General features: G+C 50.2%; 5 protein-coding genes across 5 annotated transcripts; 4 read left to right on the forward strand and 1 right to left on the reverse strand.

The window, feature by feature from the left end:
* Nucleotides 1-184: 184 nt before the first annotated feature.
* On the reverse strand, nucleotides 185-3,011 carry ASPGLDRAFT_123842 (putative RNAPII degradation factor Def1; the record flags this gene model as incomplete). Its single annotated transcript, XM_022540433.1, has 2 exons — nucleotides 185-2,622; nucleotides 2,723-3,011. The coding sequence occupies 2 exons, from the start codon at nucleotides 3,009-3,011 to the stop codon at nucleotides 185-187; spliced, it is 2,727 nt and encodes a 908-aa protein (XP_022402218.1).
* Nucleotides 3,012-3,846: 835 nt separating this feature from the next.
* On the forward strand, nucleotides 3,847-5,124 carry ASPGLDRAFT_34307 (uncharacterized protein; the record flags this gene model as incomplete). The annotated part of the gene is made up of 1 exon (XM_022544418.1): nucleotides 3,847-5,124. One exon carries the CDS (start codon nucleotides 3,847-3,849, stop codon nucleotides 5,122-5,124), a length of 1,278 nt encoding a protein of 425 aa, XP_022402219.1.
* Nucleotides 5,125-5,870: 746 nt separating this feature from the next.
* Nucleotides 5,871-6,514, forward strand: ASPGLDRAFT_24543 (uncharacterized protein; the record flags this gene model as incomplete). The annotated part of the gene is made up of 2 exons (XM_022543398.1): nucleotides 5,871-5,916; nucleotides 6,051-6,514. The coding sequence occupies 2 exons, from the start codon at nucleotides 5,871-5,873 to the stop codon at nucleotides 6,512-6,514; spliced, it is 510 nt and encodes a 169-aa protein (XP_022402220.1).
* Nucleotides 6,515-7,250: 736 nt separating this feature from the next.
* Nucleotides 7,251-8,159, forward strand: ASPGLDRAFT_1359916 (uncharacterized protein). Its single transcript, XM_022541427.1, has 3 exons — nucleotides 7,251-7,451; nucleotides 7,506-7,629; nucleotides 7,679-8,159. The coding sequence occupies exons 1-3, from the start codon at nucleotides 7,336-7,338 to the stop codon at nucleotides 7,781-7,783; spliced, it is 345 nt and encodes a 114-aa protein (XP_022402221.1). The 5' UTR covers nucleotides 7,251-7,335; the 3' UTR covers nucleotides 7,784-8,159.
* Nucleotides 8,160-8,797: 638 nt separating this feature from the next.
* ASPGLDRAFT_65515 (putative ubiquitin C-terminal hydrolase) lies at nucleotides 8,798-16,125 on the forward strand (the record flags this gene model as incomplete). The annotated part of the gene is made up of 10 exons (XM_022548902.1): nucleotides 8,798-8,858; nucleotides 8,943-9,023; nucleotides 9,101-9,117; nucleotides 9,180-9,420; nucleotides 9,478-9,677; nucleotides 9,729-9,825; nucleotides 9,876-10,023; nucleotides 10,079-10,348; nucleotides 12,215-12,216; nucleotides 14,213-16,125. The coding sequence occupies 10 exons, from the start codon at nucleotides 8,798-8,800 to the stop codon at nucleotides 16,123-16,125; spliced, it is 3,030 nt and encodes a 1,009-aa protein (XP_022402222.1).
* Nucleotides 16,126-16,609: the final 484 nt, after the last annotated feature.

Genomic DNA, 16,609 nt, shown 5'->3' on the forward strand with positions numbered 1-16,609 from the left:
AAAGAACAGCAAATGAAATGAGAAAAACACGTCAGAAAATAAGATGGAGGGAAAAGATGACCACGAGATTTTGTTCTCAGGCCTGCCGCCCTTAAATCAAAGCGTTAAAAAAAGCAAAAGAAAATACCCTTTTTCACCAGCCAAGGGAAGAAGTGAGAAGAGAATTCGCAATGCCATGATCCTCTTAATGGCCGTAGTTGCCTCCCCAACCACGTCCGGTGTTTCCGTAATAATTGGCAAAGCCTGCGCCACCGTAGTTACCATAGCCAGCAGCAGCCTGGTTAGCAGCCTGGTGTCCACCGAGGCCTCCCAAGCCTCCGTACTGCGGGTTCAGGTGAGGGTAAGAACCGAATCCCTGTTGACCTTGCTGAGCCTGCAGCGGGGGAAGGCCAGTTTGGGCTTGAGGCTGACCGGGCACGTTGTTGGTAGCAGAACCGGGACGGTTCGCTTGAGCAAGCGAAGGGCTGGGGCCACCGGCCTTGGAGGCATCGAAGCTCTTCGTCTCCTCAGCAGTGACCGGGGGCTGCTGGGTGATGGGCTGGCTCTGGCCAAAGCCGGGCGTGCGACCGAAAACATCCATACCGGTGCCAAACGCATTCGCACCAGCCGCCGTTTGCTGAGCTTCCGACGGCTGTGCAGATCCAGCGCGGCCGTAGACCGAGTCCCGACCCGGCATGGCCTGGTTGAAGCTGGCTGCCGTTGCAGGAGACGACGCGTGGTCGTACGAGAAGGCGTGTGGCTGACCGTACATTCCGGCCTTGCTGTAGGGTCCATACTGGCTACCATAGCCAAATTGGGAGCTGTGAGGCATGTAGTGATCTTCATACCGGCGTGCATCGTCATACATCGGACGGTTCCTGCCGTACTGTTGTTGAGTCATCTGGTTCATATACGCAGCGTAGTGAGGGTTGGAGTAGTAGGGATAGCCATATGCTCCGTAAGCATGGGCGGCGGCGGCGGCAGCAGCACTCTGGCCAGGCATGTGCTGCGCGGTGGGGGTCTGAGCGGCACCGGGCAGAGTCGGGTTGGGAGTCGTGTGGCCGCTGTTCGGAGCGTCGACATGGCCGTAGCGGCTAGGAGGCTGAGTGGTCGGGATGTGAGGTTGCACCTCAGCACCAGAGACACCGAATCCAGCGGCGGCTCGCTGGGCAACAGTGGCGTCTTGGGACTGGCCGTAGGCGCCGTAATAGTTGTAAGGAAGGCGCTGGTCAGCGGCATAGAAAGGGGAATATTCGCTGCCAGTCGTGACGGTAGGCTGGATGGGAGCCTGGTTCGCGAACGGTTCCTGGACTTGAGGTTGAGGTTGCGTGACTTGATGGCTAAAGGGGTCGTAAGGCTTGTGGGCATCGGTGTAGCGAGCAAAGTCGGCAAAGGCGTCTCCGGCCGTAGCCTGGGGAACAGGAGGAAGTCCTGGGGCAGGACGAGAAACTGTAGGGGTCTCAGTTGGCCCCTGGGGTTGTGTCGAGGGAGGCAACGAGGCACGAGGAGCAACGGGAGAGTGTTGAGGGGGCTGAGCACGGGTTTCAGCTTCTTCTCTGGTTTCATCAACGTCGACAGGAGCAGCATCGCCATTCAATCCCATGCTACCAAACTGCACAGCGGCACGGTCGACGGCGTGGTTTCCAGGCATCACAACAGCTTCCTGCTGTTCCATGACGCGACGCTGGAAGCCGGGGGCACGGCCGCTCTTCACGGCACTGGCGGGGTACATAGAGGGAGTTCCCCGCGAAGGCGTGGCGTTGTTGTTCTGATCCAACGCACTTCCCACAACACTAGCTGCCGTAGCAGTCGGGGCCGGGTGAGAGGCATCTGGAATCTGTTCGAGGTTCGTCCTCGTCAAATCGTCCGCGGCAGGCGTAACATCGGAGGTGGAGACCACAGGAGTGGCGGCGTCTGTGGTAGTAGTCGTTGTAGGAGCGGAAGGAGTAGTAGCACTAGGAGGAGCAACCTTGGGGATCGCTGGGGGGATCGCTGGTTCGGGAGCTTTTTCCACTGGAGCGGGAGCGGGAGCGGGAGTGGGAGTTGTAGCCGCAGGAGCAGCGGGGGTAGTCTCGGGTTCAGGTTCGGGTTCAGGCGCTTTCTGCTGCTCCGCTGCAGGTTCTGCCGGAGGTGCTTCAGAGGAAACGGGTGGTGCTGCTGGTGGTGCGGCAGCTGGCTTAGGCTGAGGCGGCGGTGTAGGTTTCGCAAAAAGACTAGCCCAGCCTTTCTTTGTTCCTTCAGGGATCACACTACTCTTGGGGGCAGTGTCCTTGGGCTCATTCACGGGTTCTGGGGTTTCTGCAACTGCAGGTTGTTCCTCACTCGGCTTCTCTGTCTTGGTGGCCGTTCCCTCCGCAACAGATGACCATGTCGCGGTCCCCGCAGTGCTGGCGACTGTGGGGACGACAGCTGGCTTCTCTGCACCACGGAATCCGTTGGTAGGAGCACCTCCGCGACCGCCGCGACCTCCACGACCTCCACGATCTCCGCGGGCACGTCCACGGCTCTCAAATCCAGCACGTCCACGGCCTCCTCGAACAGGAGCTGTGGGAGTCTCGATCGGGGCGTTCTGAGCTTCCTTTGCTTTGGTACGGTTCCGGTCTGTAGACTTCTTCTTTACCTCACCCCACTGTGAGACGTTACCTGTTTGAATGTTGAAAAAGCCGTAGTTAGCAAGAGTAGATTCGAAGAGACGGTCCGTATAGCAAACACTAGGGAGGCGGGGAGGGAGGAACGAACGAACCTTCGGTGATGCGCTCAATTGCCTCCTCAAGTTCACCGTCTGCGTCTTCCAATGCAAAGACAAGATCCTCATCTGACCAGTCGGAGAACATCTCCTTGAGCATGGGCAGGGTGCTGGCGTATTTCTTCTTCATCTGCCCGATCTCTCCTTCCTCTTCAAATGCTGCGACATTGTCCGAATTGTTTGCAGATCTGCCACCTCGACCACCTCTCGAGCTGTAACCACCACGGCCGCCACGAGCGGATACTCTGCCACGGGAGGCAGGTGTTCTTGTTTGAACTTCAGACATTTTTGGGTCTTCTTTTTCTTCGTTTTTTTATTAAGATTTCTGTTGAATTCTCTGATTATCTCCTATCGATGGAGATAAAACCAGGAGAACCGACGCGTGGATAAAAAAGGAAGAGAAAAAAAAAAAAAAAGGCGAGAGTGGAAAGGTAGGTTGTGATATCGTGAGTGTGTGCGAGGGTGAGTGTGTGTGGTGTCAGTTGGTCGAATCAATCGAACAACGAATTGGCACCGAGGTCAGCACCAAAAGAAACCACACAGACGGAGGAAGAACAAAGAGACAAAGAGACAAGAAGCAGTGGAGGAAAATCAAGATCGAGGAGATGAAACAAGGGAGAAAGAAGAGGGATGAAGGGAAAGCGTTGCAAAGAGGGAGGAGAGAGAGAAGAGGGAAGAAGAGAAGATCTTAAGCTTTGCGGACGACGAGAGGCAGACGAGAGGTCGAAATGACACTCATCAGGCCTCTTTCTTTGGCGCCTTTAGCGAGCGGCAGAACGAAGGAGGCTCTGCACCCGTCAATAATTGTCCCTTTTTTGATTTATTTGCTACAATTTATGCTACTAGATCAATTGTTCTCTATAGTAGTAGTTTTTAGTCTATGTATTTGCCTCCCACACTGGGTATCCTGTCAAAATCTTCCCATGCCCAGTGGTGAGGTGTACCACTCTGTTTCTCACCGCCCGCCGGTCGCGGTTCCTCCATCTCTAGCCTACTCCGTACTCTGTACAGAACATCCGCCTAGTATTCTAACGATTACGGGACACTATTGACTACGATTTCCTTCGATCCACGTATCCTGCGACATTCTTCTCATAGATGCCTGCAGCAAACCCCTCGTCATGAAAAAATCGTCGCTTTTCAATCCCAAAACCTGGTCCTCGATTCATCACCCGCTGCCGCGAACTCCCCGGGAATCTCAACAGCTCCTTGGTGCCCTTACATCCTCCTTTCGTCGTCAACTTGACCATGAGTATCCCACGTCTGCCGCTCCCGAGCGGACGAACAAAGGCGGGGAGCACTCCGTAAGGTCCGACTCTGCCGCGCATATGGCCGACCAGCATTTCGAGAACATCTTGGAGAATCCCCTCTTCCGGGTGGCCCCGTTGAAAGAACGAAAGCCAGGAGTGCCGGCCTACCATGAACGAATTACCAGAGAGCCAATGGTCGTCTTCGATGAATGGGTTGCGTCAGGACTAATGACGAATGGGAGGCTGGCACTTTGTCTGAAGTCTCAGTACCTCCTTTCTACTACGGGCAAGCATACCAAGCATGAACGCACGCAGGCTTTGAAGGCTACCAGAGCCGGTTCGAAGGTTGTCTCGTGGTGGTTTGCATCTGAACCGGCAGTGAGGGAGAAGCTTTTTGCATCGAGGGAGGCGACTAAATACTTGTTCAAATTCTTGGTTGCGGAGGGGATGCAGGATACCGTTATGGGTTGGTTAAGGATGTTTTTGGGCCCAGACTACGAGGTGCCTAACAGGTCGCTCCATCAAGACAACTCTCTACCTTTTCTTAGCCGCCTGGCCGATTTTCTGCACGCAGAGGTTGAGTGTGGTCGTGGCTTGGGATCTGCTGTGACATATTTTACCCAATCATGCCAATTGGCCTCGACTTTGGCCGGCAAGCCCGACGGGGAATACAGCGAAACCCAGCGCAGGAAGCTCAAGTTTGCAGGCTTCAGACTAAACAGGCTGGTCGTTGGACATTACCACACCCAAGCTACAAAGCTTCCTGTGTCTCCATACGAGGAGTACATGGAATTCATGTTTTCCCTGGCACTGAATAACATTTTGAACGACGCCCTTTTCCTTTACCATCCCACACATCCGGACGCTGGGCCGTTCCTTCGACAAGTGGAGCAGTTATCTTCGGAATCCCTAGAACCCGGGATCAAAAGGCAGTTCGAAAATGCCCGCGGTATGTTTATTCAGGCCGGGTTTCACGCCCTTCGTCTTTTAATCGAGCAGGAGCGATTTGGCGATGCTACGCGTCTTGCACCCTACATTCAACGACTACTGAACGGTGAAGATGCCTCAGATACGACACCAGATGCTTCCTACCGTGTCTCTGATGAGGAAGAACGCCTTCTTGATCGTTTGCAATTCTCATTGACTTGAGTTTTCCTCATTTGTTGATCAGCATAGCTTGTTTTATTAATTATTAACGATGTCATGGATCGCCAACTCAGTCCAGAAGCGGGGTGAAGAGACGAGATTCGTTAGCCCGATTTGCAATGCTCTCATAACCTTGGAAAAAGGTTGTTTCCAACCACCGCCACGAGATTCACATTTAGCATTGAATCATCGTACAGCAAAAGTCTATGTCCTATGTGCATAAGACTGCTGTAGTGCTGCTACTCCGCATACTTCACTCTCCACTCAGATCGGAACAGTCGGGGAATTTTTTATCCATCTCCTCTTCTTGGCAAGATTTACGCCAAAAAGAGCAAGAAGCTGCCTGAGCGCAACTGAAGCTTCAGTATCATTCGCATTCCAGAAATTTTCGGAAAGGCTGTTTATTCAAAAAAAAAAAAAAAGGTTGCTTATTCCGACCAATATTTTAATGGTGTGTTGGGGAATTTGTCTGCTGTGTTCCTGCAACCGGATGCGAGTGAGAGATTGAGTTCCACGTGAATCGGGTTAGCGTCTCCAAGGACCCGTCTTAGTCAACGTCACTGGGCAACCTCACCTCGCGCTGTGCGATTGTCCATCAAGCCATCCCATTGTCTTACTTCATCTTCATCTGTAGATTCATCTTTATCATAATTGAAGTCGCCTAGTGCTCGCGACCATTTCCTACTGTCTCAACAAAATCAATTCTCAATTGAAACGCACGTGCCCACCTACCTTTCCAAACTCCCACAATGGCTGCTGAAGGGACTGAGATTCCAACTGCGCCTGCCGTTCAAGGTACGTTCATGACTCTAGTCGCCTTACGCATTCGATCTCTTTGCCAGTCAGCGCCATGTCGTTCACTACCCCTCTGGCTCCTACATGCAATGGCAGCGCCCGCTCCCGCAGTAACTGACGTGCATCGCCCACAGAGAACGCGAACGACGCAAGCGCCGAGACCAAGGCGGATGTTGAAACCACGGACCAAACCAATGGCCACAGCGACTCGACCGCAGCGGACCAGACGAAACCCGCGGAGGATTCTGAGTCTACTGAGGAAGCCAAAGCTCCGGAGTCAGCAGAGGACAAATCAGAGGAACCCAAGGCTGGCGACAAGCGCGAACATGAAACCAGCACCACCGGACCTGCCGAAACAGAGCAACCCGCCGCTGTAGAGGAATCAAGCGAACCGACAGCTAAGAAGCAGAAGACCAGCAAGGGCGAAACTACAAAGGCCAAGAACGGAACCGCTGCCCCTAAGGAAGAAACCAATGGAGAGGAGAACAAGAAGAAGGGTGGTCGAGGCAAGAAGGCTAAGACCCCTGCTGCGAAGCCGGCGGTTTCCACCGACGGCCCCGGTAGCAGAACGCGCAGCCGGACCAAGGCTGCCGCTTAGATGGCTACCGTCTTTGGAGGCTCTCTGGATGGCTTATTCCCCTTTTGATTTTATCTTGGTTATGAACGGACCCTAACAGATGTTTTGGAATGTTACACCATGCGCCTGTTCATTACTGATGTGAAACGATGGAACTAGCCATGTTTTCAATGTAATTAAGTTCATGTCAGACGCCAGCTGATGCGGTACAGAAATCAGAATTGGATGTCAATAAGTTTTTATAGGGTGCAATATTCCCATCTTCACTTAACCTAGACATGGAAACCATCCAAAACTTAACACAACTAGTCGTAAGCATTGCTCTACACCGAATGTTGTCTTGTTCTCAGAAACAAACAAATGTTGCCTGCATATGCAGGGGTTAGTCAGCCTCTCCTTGACCTCAAAGGAACAATTTGCTCTGCGCCAATTATGATGTAGCACTTCATACCATGCAGGTGGACCTATTACAGTCGATAGCATGTCAGTAACCATCCACTCTCGAATCGTCGGCCTTGACGAGTTAATTCCCAGGATAGTCGACATTTAACGCGAAGGTGAGAAAATACCCCGTTCTATCCTCAACATTCATCGCTGATATACAATCAGACAAGGACGTCGAGGACCTAATCTCCTGGGTCTTCCAACAAACCGACAATGCACAAGATACCGATCCAAAAACCTGGCCAGATGAAGAAAAGAAATTGTGGCTCTTCTTTGATGATTACCTTGGGTACTGTTCCGACATTCGACGATGAAGAGACCCCGACTCTCAAGATATCGGAATCACGAATACTTTGAAATCAACCGAGACAATCACCTTGCCCAAGAAAAGCCGCAGCATGCGCAAGGATGTTCCTTATTCGAGATTTATAAGCACACAGGGATCGATGTTGAGGCTTTTGATCAAGTCTATTTACTTTTCTCTTGACATCAGAAAAGAAGAGCCTAGACTTAGGTAAGTCGATTGTCACTTATAGGCACGCGGGATTTCATGCTGAAGACCCTCAAGAGTGCCCACATCAATATCCAGAATGAAGTATGTACTTGGTGGTGAAGTATTTAGGACCAGACCAGAGGGTGTGGTCATAATTGGCCTGTTAATTGATGGTCTGTCGATTATTTCTTGCCCTAGGGTACGTGTTGCACGTCTGTTTCCCATGAACATCTTCTAAATATCATTAGTGGTACGAAGACCATAACTGGAGCGAATTCCTAGGGGAAACACTCAGTGTGATGCTGGCCAACTCGCTAAAAACCTTAATGTACGGCACGGAGGTGCCAATATAGGGGATCAGGAAATCTACGTGGTTGGCTTCCACGGATGTGATTTCTATATTGCCCGTGAATTCTTCAAAGCCGATGTTATTTCCAGGCTTCATACGAATGGATACTCAGAAGACGAGGTTTTTCAATTGAACTTCTCACGAGGTTATAATCTCTACTTGAAGGAGGATTAGCTCGAAGCTACACGCGGTTTGACTGGATTATTTCGGTCTCTTTTAAGTGAGAATGCGAAGGTTGGGGCTATACGGGCGTATTTAGCAAAAGAGTTGAAAATGCGAGCCATGGATAGATCATCATGGCCGCTACGTGCTTGACACTCCTCAAAATCAAGTTACCATCTTAATCTCGCCATCGCTACTGAACATTGCGAACTCGGGGACCTTCCTTTAGGCTAGGCTGCAGCATTTCAAATCTCTAGAGAATTTATCCAATCCTTGGGACACGGGGACAGTATCAATGACTTGGCCGACAAGTTCCTGGGTTTTAGATTGTGTTTATCACCTCGTAGTACCAGTGCTTGTAGCGTCTAACCCACTGCTTATAAAGCAAGTTGCGGGGATCATATGTACATGTGCCCACAAGGCACATTTCTAGAAAACCTATTGGCTCTGATAGATTTCTGAACCTTCGTCAGTCTGCTCATTCACATTACTATCGGAAGAAATGAAGAGAGATATCATACCAGTTCTTGATGAAGTGTGTGCCTCAATTTGCGGGAGGGTGACACGGCGTGAGAAAATGAAGCGACTATCTAAATATACAAGAGCTCTGGGATTTTTTGCCAGAGCCAGAAGGCCTAAAGTAAATACAACTCGAAGTTTTCACTCTCCCATCCTTCCCTTTTCGGAAGGGCTATACCCCGCTGAGTCATTTATCGGAGCGGAACAATTACATAACCGGCGCGCTATCACTGGAGGGGCAAGTCTGTGTCAGAGGCCATTGATAAGTATCGCATCCATTCGTTCCATTGCCTCCAAACCTCGTTCCCCCCCCTGGCAGTTTGAAACTATATCCAGAATGTCGAGCAACAAGATCTGGCTCCGCGCCGAAACCAAGCCTGCTGAAGCGCGGTCAGCTTGTAAGTTACAAGACAAGAAAAATCCATGCGAATTGACCCCGCGTTTTAATTGATAGGGACTAATTATATCGACTTTTTCTACAGTGACCCCTACCACCTGCAAGAAGCTCATTGATGCCGGCTACGAGGTGACAGTTGAGCGCTCGACTCAGCGCATTTTCGAAGGTACGATTGAAAAGATTGCCACTGATTTTCGAATTGACTTTTAGTGGCGTGCTAACACTTCTGGCCCATGTGAATAGATGACGAGTTTGCTGCTGTATGCTCCCGCTTTCTTTACACGCCGCTCGAATTGACGTTTCTAATGCGCTACTTGAACAGGTCGGTGCGCCGCTCGTCGAGGAAGGTTCTTGGGTGAAGGATGCGCCGAAGGATGCCTACATCTTGGGTCTGAAGGAATTACCCGAGGACGACTTCCCCCTGGAGCACGTCCACATCTCCTTCGCACACTGCTACAAGCAACAGGGCGGTTGGGAGAATGTTCTTAGCAGGTGGCCCCGTGGAGGTGGTACTCTTTTGGACTTGGAGTTCCTCACTGACGATGTTGGCCGGAGAGTGGCTGGTAAGTATTTGCGCCGGTGACAGTTGCTTTGTCAAATGCTAATTGGTGCCTTTGCAGCCTTCGGTTGGTCCGCTGGTTACGCAGGCTCCGCATTGGCCGTTAAGAACTGGGCATGGCAATCGACCCATTCCGGCCAGGAGCTTCCTGGTGAAGTGCCTTATGCCAACCAGAACGTTCTGATTGAGTCCGTGAAGGAATCGCTTGAGGCTGGCAAGAAGCAGTCTGGCAAGTCGCCCAAGATCCTGGTCATCGGAGCTGTGAGTCACCCCTTTTAATGAATTGAGTGCGCCAGGGCTAACATTGCATAGCTTGGACGCTGCGGAAGTGGTGCCGTGGAGTTGGCCAAGGATGTTGGTATCCCGGACTCGGACATCTTCCGCTGGGATATTGAAGAGACTAAGAAGGGTTCGTTACCCTACGTTTCGTTGGGTTTTCTATATGCTGACTTTGTTTAGGCGGTCCCTTCAAGGAGATCATTGAGGATGCTGACATCTTCATCAACTGCATCTACCTCTCCGCTAAGATTCCTCCTTTCGTCAGCCCTGAGAGCCTTTCGACGCCCAACCGTCGCCTTTCCGTCATTTGCGACGTGAGCGCTGATACGTAAGTATTATTCTTTACGTCCATCAGTCTGGCACTAACTCGTTGCCCCCAACAGTACCAACCCTAACAACCCCGTTCCCGTTTACGACATCACGACCACCTTCGACAAGCCCACTGTGCCCGTTACCCTGCCTGCTGGAACTCAGGGTCCCCCTCTTAGTGTGATCAGCATTGACCACCTTCCCTCGCTCCTCCCCCGTGAGAGCTCTGAGATGTTCAGCGAGGCTCTGATGCCCAGCTTGCTGCAACTCAATGACCGAACAAATGCTCGCGTCTGGAAACAGGCCGAGGATCTGTTCAACGAGAAGGTTGCTACCCTGCCCAAGTCGCTGCAGGCATAAACGTTCTTTGACTTGGACATTGAACGGTAGACTTAAATTGAATGTTTTGTATGTACATGTATAGGCTTGACATATGTCATTTGTATACAATTGATTGATGATATCGAACATTACCATTGCCCTCATAGAAATTTGCCCCCGCTAGCCACATTCAGCATGGTCTTCCATTCGACCTCATCCATCCAAGCTATCAGCATGAATAGAAAGCTTGACATCTAACGCATTCCTCAACTTCTCCTTGGTGCCTGCATAGATCATACATAGCTACACATTGTCAGAACCTCACGCAGACAAAGCAACGGAATTGTCTCAATGAGACTTAGGCATACCTTAACAGGCGTATCACCAGGAATCCAACTAATATAAACCGTCCTGCACCCCTTCCATCCTCCCTAAGATCAAACTCCACATCATACACTGCATATTTAGGACCTCCGGCGGAAGCAAGCTTCTGGAGGAACACCTCGTAGTCTTGTTCTGATGATGACTCCTCGACAACGACTGTGCTCCGGTCGTCTGTGATCTTGTAGATGATGAATTTGGGTTTGTTGGTGCGGCGTCGCGAACGGAGGTTTGTGAAGGCTGTGAAGCATTCTTCCGCTATTGAGACTCTTTCGGTGTGTTAGTATGGTTCTTGGTCGAAGGGGTGGTGGTAAGTATTTGATTGCAGCTCTGAATATAAGCTCGAGTGGAAAGTACTTTGGAGACATACCGATATGTTTGCTGGCTTGAGGTGGTAAATTGAGTAGGGTATTCCGGGTTAAAGAACAAAGCTTCTATGACGGAAAAAGGGTGCTCCCTTCAGTCCAAGTACTTTATACTCAGAACCAGGTCAGGCAACTTCATTTCAGTTCTTATCTATCCACCTATTTTCAAGGAGAGTTCCTATTATAAGAAGTCGTCGTATACTGGAGCATCGGGCCCGGGAGCCCGAACCCCCGAGTTATACGCGAGTCCACCTACAACAGCTTCTATCATCCAAGCTCGACGATGGCTCAGAATAGTTTCGTTGTGGCCTGTCTCTCTTGTGTGGAGAATCTTCAAAATAGCTCTCAGTCTCAGTCGTCAGTGGTGGCCATGTACAGCATAAAGGTACGACTCCTTCCTCTTGTTCTATCCATGAAATAAGTCTCGATTTGATTCTCCGGTACCCTCGACTGCTGTTTTTTAGTAGATCTGTTTAGTACACTCATACGACATGGAAGATAAGACATGCCTCGTCTCCAGTTTCGTCCTCTCGGATGATGACATGGCTTTTGGAAAACAAAAGATTACTCTGCTCTCGTCATTGATAATGAGTATGAATGATCTCTTCGCACACAGTACTCATTATTAGCATCTAACTTTATCCTTTTCTTGGCAGCTTAGAGGGTAGGGGAAAGCGACACTGTTGGAAGATGGTGCACCTTGTGGGAAGAACAGACTTGCTGATGATTCTCTAGCGAATCGTCCCATATTCTTATGCTCATATGTTATAAGCGACACATCCTTGATCGAGCGCCTTTGTTGGAGCGTGTACTTCCCATTAGAGCCCATCTCCTCGGGACACCTCGCATCCATGTATGGAATATTCAATGCTTTGTTGAATGAATTCTTGATTCTCCAAAGCCCTTTGTACCAGCGGTTCGGTCTTCGAGCACATGCAGCCCAGTGCGAGCAGAACTTCAACGCTACCATCGAATTATACGATGTTTTAGCTGTGCCCAGCTTTGAAATATATTTATACTAATCATGAAAGTGAGTAAAGATCCCCTAATTTGAGAATCAAATTTGATAACATTATCTTATCCAGTTTACAAAAGCACAAGATGAGGCAAAACCACTAGTATGCTACACCCTCATTTCTGCAGCAGTCAGTCATTGTCAAATGTTCGGATACCATCGTGAAATAACATATCGCAACGACCGAACTGGAAACTCCGAAAATGCACGTTGACTGTTCTGGACAGCATATACATTTGAGAAACACATCTCACTCCTCTTTGGCCGTGCCTCGAGTATACTGGACTTCGATATCGACGCACGATATCCGGCTCTTTCGACTGATCCTGCTGTTCGGTCTTGGGATGAATCGTTCATTATGGGGATTAAGCTGGCCGATATTCAGGGCCAGATTTAAGGCAGACTTCACAGCAGCGTTGAGAACTGCTTATTCAGAACGTGCGCAGCATGTACAGCAGCTCACTGAACTGCAGCAGGTACTGGCTCTCCATTACGTACTCCGTCTACATTGGAATGTGCATGGCTCATGGTTTTGTGACAGATTGATCCAAACCAGGTGAACAATCGTCAAAGATTCGACATTACTAGAGATAGCTAGGACATCATGTACTACTCGACTTTTACATCACTCCTGCGAGCTCCCACTACATCTGAAGCGGAAGAAGCAGAGGTCAGCTCGTAATGTTTTCAGGTTGCGCGCTTAGCTTTGGAGGGCCATCTGCGCTGCTTTAGTAAATACCAGACGTCTGGTTTCTTGTCAGATGCGGATTATGCGAATTGGTTATTTTCCTTTCCCTGCTTTCTATACGGTGTACTAATTCCTATTAAGAGTCCTTCTATTCTTGTCCTTCACACCGTTCATCGTCATATTCCTCCACGCCATCGCAGCAACCAGCGTCAACAACATCCAGCTCCTCGAAGAAGTAACAGAAAGTCGTCATCACACAGAAGGTTAAAAAAAAAAAAAAAAAAAAAAAAAAAAAAAAAAAAAAAAAAGAAAAAAGAAAAGAAAAAGAAAAGAAAACAAGAAGAAAAAGGAAGCAAATTAATTCCAATCGCTTTCCTATGACAAATGGGGAAATCGGCAATAACCGAATTTTACAGAATCAGAGATGGTTGTATACTTCTACTCCTTCCCTTCCTTCCCCTAGGCAGATCAAGTGACTGCGCCGAGTCGTGTTGCAACGTTTCATTGCTTCGTTCTTTTCCATATACGAAAAACCCAACTTTGTCCATGACTTCCCATCCCACATCTCCTCCTGCCATTTGCTAACGGAAATCAAAACGAATATTATGCGGAAGATTTGCACCAGGGATGATCTTCCCTGGTACGAGCGCGCAAAGACGGATAAGGCGAGGGCAAAACGCGATCAGCGCGAGAATCATCCACGGATTCGAATGCTTCCAATCCTACGCGAATATTAACGAAGCACCATGGCAATAATGTGATATGTTATTCGGAACATATATTTATTTATGCCTGCCACCGGTACTTGGCGCATCCCGACAAACCTCCGAGGACTTTCTACCCCCCCACGGCCATTGAGGCATCTTCCGCTTCAGTCGTTGATCACGGTTTCCCCGGATGAGAAAAATTGGCTCTAGCAGTGTATGAGATTTGAATCCGATAAATCCAAGGACGTTTCCCCTTTACTCGTTTTTGAGGCTAGTATCAAAATTGTGCTTTACTGCGAAGTTACATACTGGTGAGATCGCTACGCGCACATCCATCCCATCTTGAACTTACTTCCGAGTCGAGTCCCCTTCCCCTCTCCGGATGCTCCCTTTCTCATTCACTGCAGCCTCTCCACTTTCTCTCGGCTTACCTACACGTGTGGGAGAGAAGCACGCAGAATGAAGCTAACTCTTTCTTCCGGTTACCGCCCGGATAGTAGAAGCCGTTGTTTTGACCGTGCCTCCTCCGACTTTCTCCCAGCAGCGAGAAACCGGAATTCGAATAAAAAGCCAATCACCACACCGTTATTTCTGTACCCCGTGCTTATACGACCAGTTTAAGTTAATCGCGACATTTTCTGGTTCATACAACTCAAGATTTTATCCGGCAAATGAAGAAATGAGTTCGGTGCTATCCTGTCTACAAATACGTCAAGCTTAATTGATGCAAGATAAACCAACGACAGTCGCCGCATACGCGGCGGGGGCCTCCCTCGCCGCCGTCACCCTATTCTACGTCTTCGGACCCAACTACACCATCGACGGAGACGAGAATGCGGGTAACAATCGCAAGAAGAGCATCGTGGGCCTGACCAACCCAGCCAATGACTGCTTTATCAATTCCGTCCTACAAGCCCTGGCTGGTCTGGGAGATCTACGGGTATATTTGATTCGGGAACTCCATCGACGCCAATTGGACGGACCGGAGATTTATAGTATACTGCCGAACTTGGATGAGATCCCGCGCGGGGAGAGACCGGAGAAGATCCGTGAATTGCAGCAGGGTACGATTACAAGTGCTTTGAAGGGGATGTTGGATCGGTTGAATGAGCGGCCGATCTATAAGAAGACTATTTCTGCGGCTGGGTTCGTGCAATCGCTCGAGTATGCGTTTCGGATGCGGCTTAGTCGGAATCAGCAGGATGCGCAGGAGTTCTTGCAGATTGTTGCAGAGCGGTTGTGTGATGAGTATCACGCTGGGGTGAAAGCGCGACAGAGGGCTAGATGGTTAATGGAGACGCCTGCGGGTTCGGGCGCCCAGGAGCCAGGCCAGGAGATTAACGGCGACGCTAAGAGCCCGACGGAGGTCGATGTTCGAGTGGACGATGAATCCAGAAATGGCATCCCTGCCATGCTTGATACGAAGCTGGATGACATCGAGAACGAGGACGGGTTTCCGCTTGAAGGCAAGATGGAGTCTCAGATCGAATGCCAGTTTTGCCATTACAAATACAAACCGAATCAGACGTCTTTTGTGAACCTGACTCTCCAGGTACCACAAAAGAGCTCGACTACGCTCAGTGCTTGCTTCGATGGCCTTCTCAAGACTGAATACATCGAAGATTTCCGATGCGATAAGTGCCGGCTCCTTCATGCTCTACAAGCCAAAGTTACCGAAAAAAACCGAGCGCGCTTGGAGAAGGACAAGCAGCGTCTCGATGCAGACATCCGGCTGATCCAGGCGGCCATTGAGACGGATCCCGAATGTATACCCGAGGGAGTTACGCTGCCCCCGAAGGAACTCGCTCCGAAGCGCAATATCGCCCGGCATATGCGGATTACGGTATTCCCCAAGATCATTGCGATCCACCTTTCGCGGTCGATCTTCGACCAAAGCAGCTCGACCAAGAACGCAGCCAAGGTGTCGTTTCCTGAACGGCTTTCCTTGGGAGGGATCCTCAATCCCAAGTGGTTTAAGCTCCTGGCGATCGTCTGCCATAAAGGCAGTCACCAAAGCGGTCATTACGAGTCCTTCCGCCGCAATACACTCTATGCTCCTTTCTCAACTCGGGACGCGTTTAGCTCGTTCGCAAACAGTCGCGCGACGAGCAGGAATCCATCGCGAGCACCGTCACGAGCCACGTCGCGAGCGCCATCCATAGCCCCGAGTCCTCGACTTAACCCACGCAACGGGTCTGACCCCGATCCCGCTGATATTGCTAACCTTTCTCGATCTGCTTCTGCCCTCTCCCTCTCCCAGGGCTCTCCGCCAAAGGGTTCCCTCAAGCTGAACCCTCCCCCTTCCCCATCCTCTCGACCCGACACATCGCAATCCCGTATATCCTTCCAAAGTATCCGATCCAAATCTTCCGGCTCGAAAGCTCAGTCCCCCACCTCGGATGATGGAAGCAGCCCGACAACAACGGACGGACGATGGAGCAGGACCGGCTCACGCAGTTCCAAAGACAAAGGATCATCGCGATTGGGACGACGACGCAGCAAAATCAACAACCGGTGGTGGCGGATATCGGATGAGAAGATCAAGGAGTGTAAGACGTCGGATGTGCTGGGGATGCAGAAGGATGTGTATTTGTTGTTTTACGAGATGGAAAAGCCGGAGTCGGAGTCTGGGTCGGCGGTTTAAGAGTGTAAATTTGTCATGGATATCCAAATTTAAACCTAGAACTGTTATAGTGCTACGAATAGTTATTGATAGTCTCTTGTGTTTGCTCATACGTACTCCGGAGAAGAGGAGCGGATAAGTTTTTCATGTCCGGAGTGTCATCGCACCGCGCATAGACCCACGATGCGACATGGATGATACTTTCTTCAGTGTCATGGGACCTGTGATCCGGCTTGGCTTGGCTTGTAATGGAAATAACATAGAAAGAACGTGAAGCAACGAAGGGGAGAACCGAGGGAAAATGAAAGAAGCACGAAAGAAAAACGGAAGCGGAGGGGAGGGAGGGGGGAGTTCGGGTGAGGTATTCGCGGGGTGTCAGGTTTGTGTACTTGAAAAAGGTGTATCTTGTTTGCTTGAGTGCAATTGAACCTGGAAACAGTACTCTGGAACCTGTAGTAGAGAGTAAAGAGAGAGAGCTCTACTCTGGAAGAATTGCTATGATGAT

Source organism: Aspergillus glaucus, assembly GCF_001890805.1.
Source record: "Aspergillus glaucus CBS 516.65 unplaced genomic scaffold ASPGLscaffold_7, whole genome shotgun sequence".
Lineage (NCBI taxonomy): Eukaryota > Fungi > Ascomycota > Eurotiomycetes > Eurotiales > Aspergillaceae > Aspergillus > Aspergillus glaucus.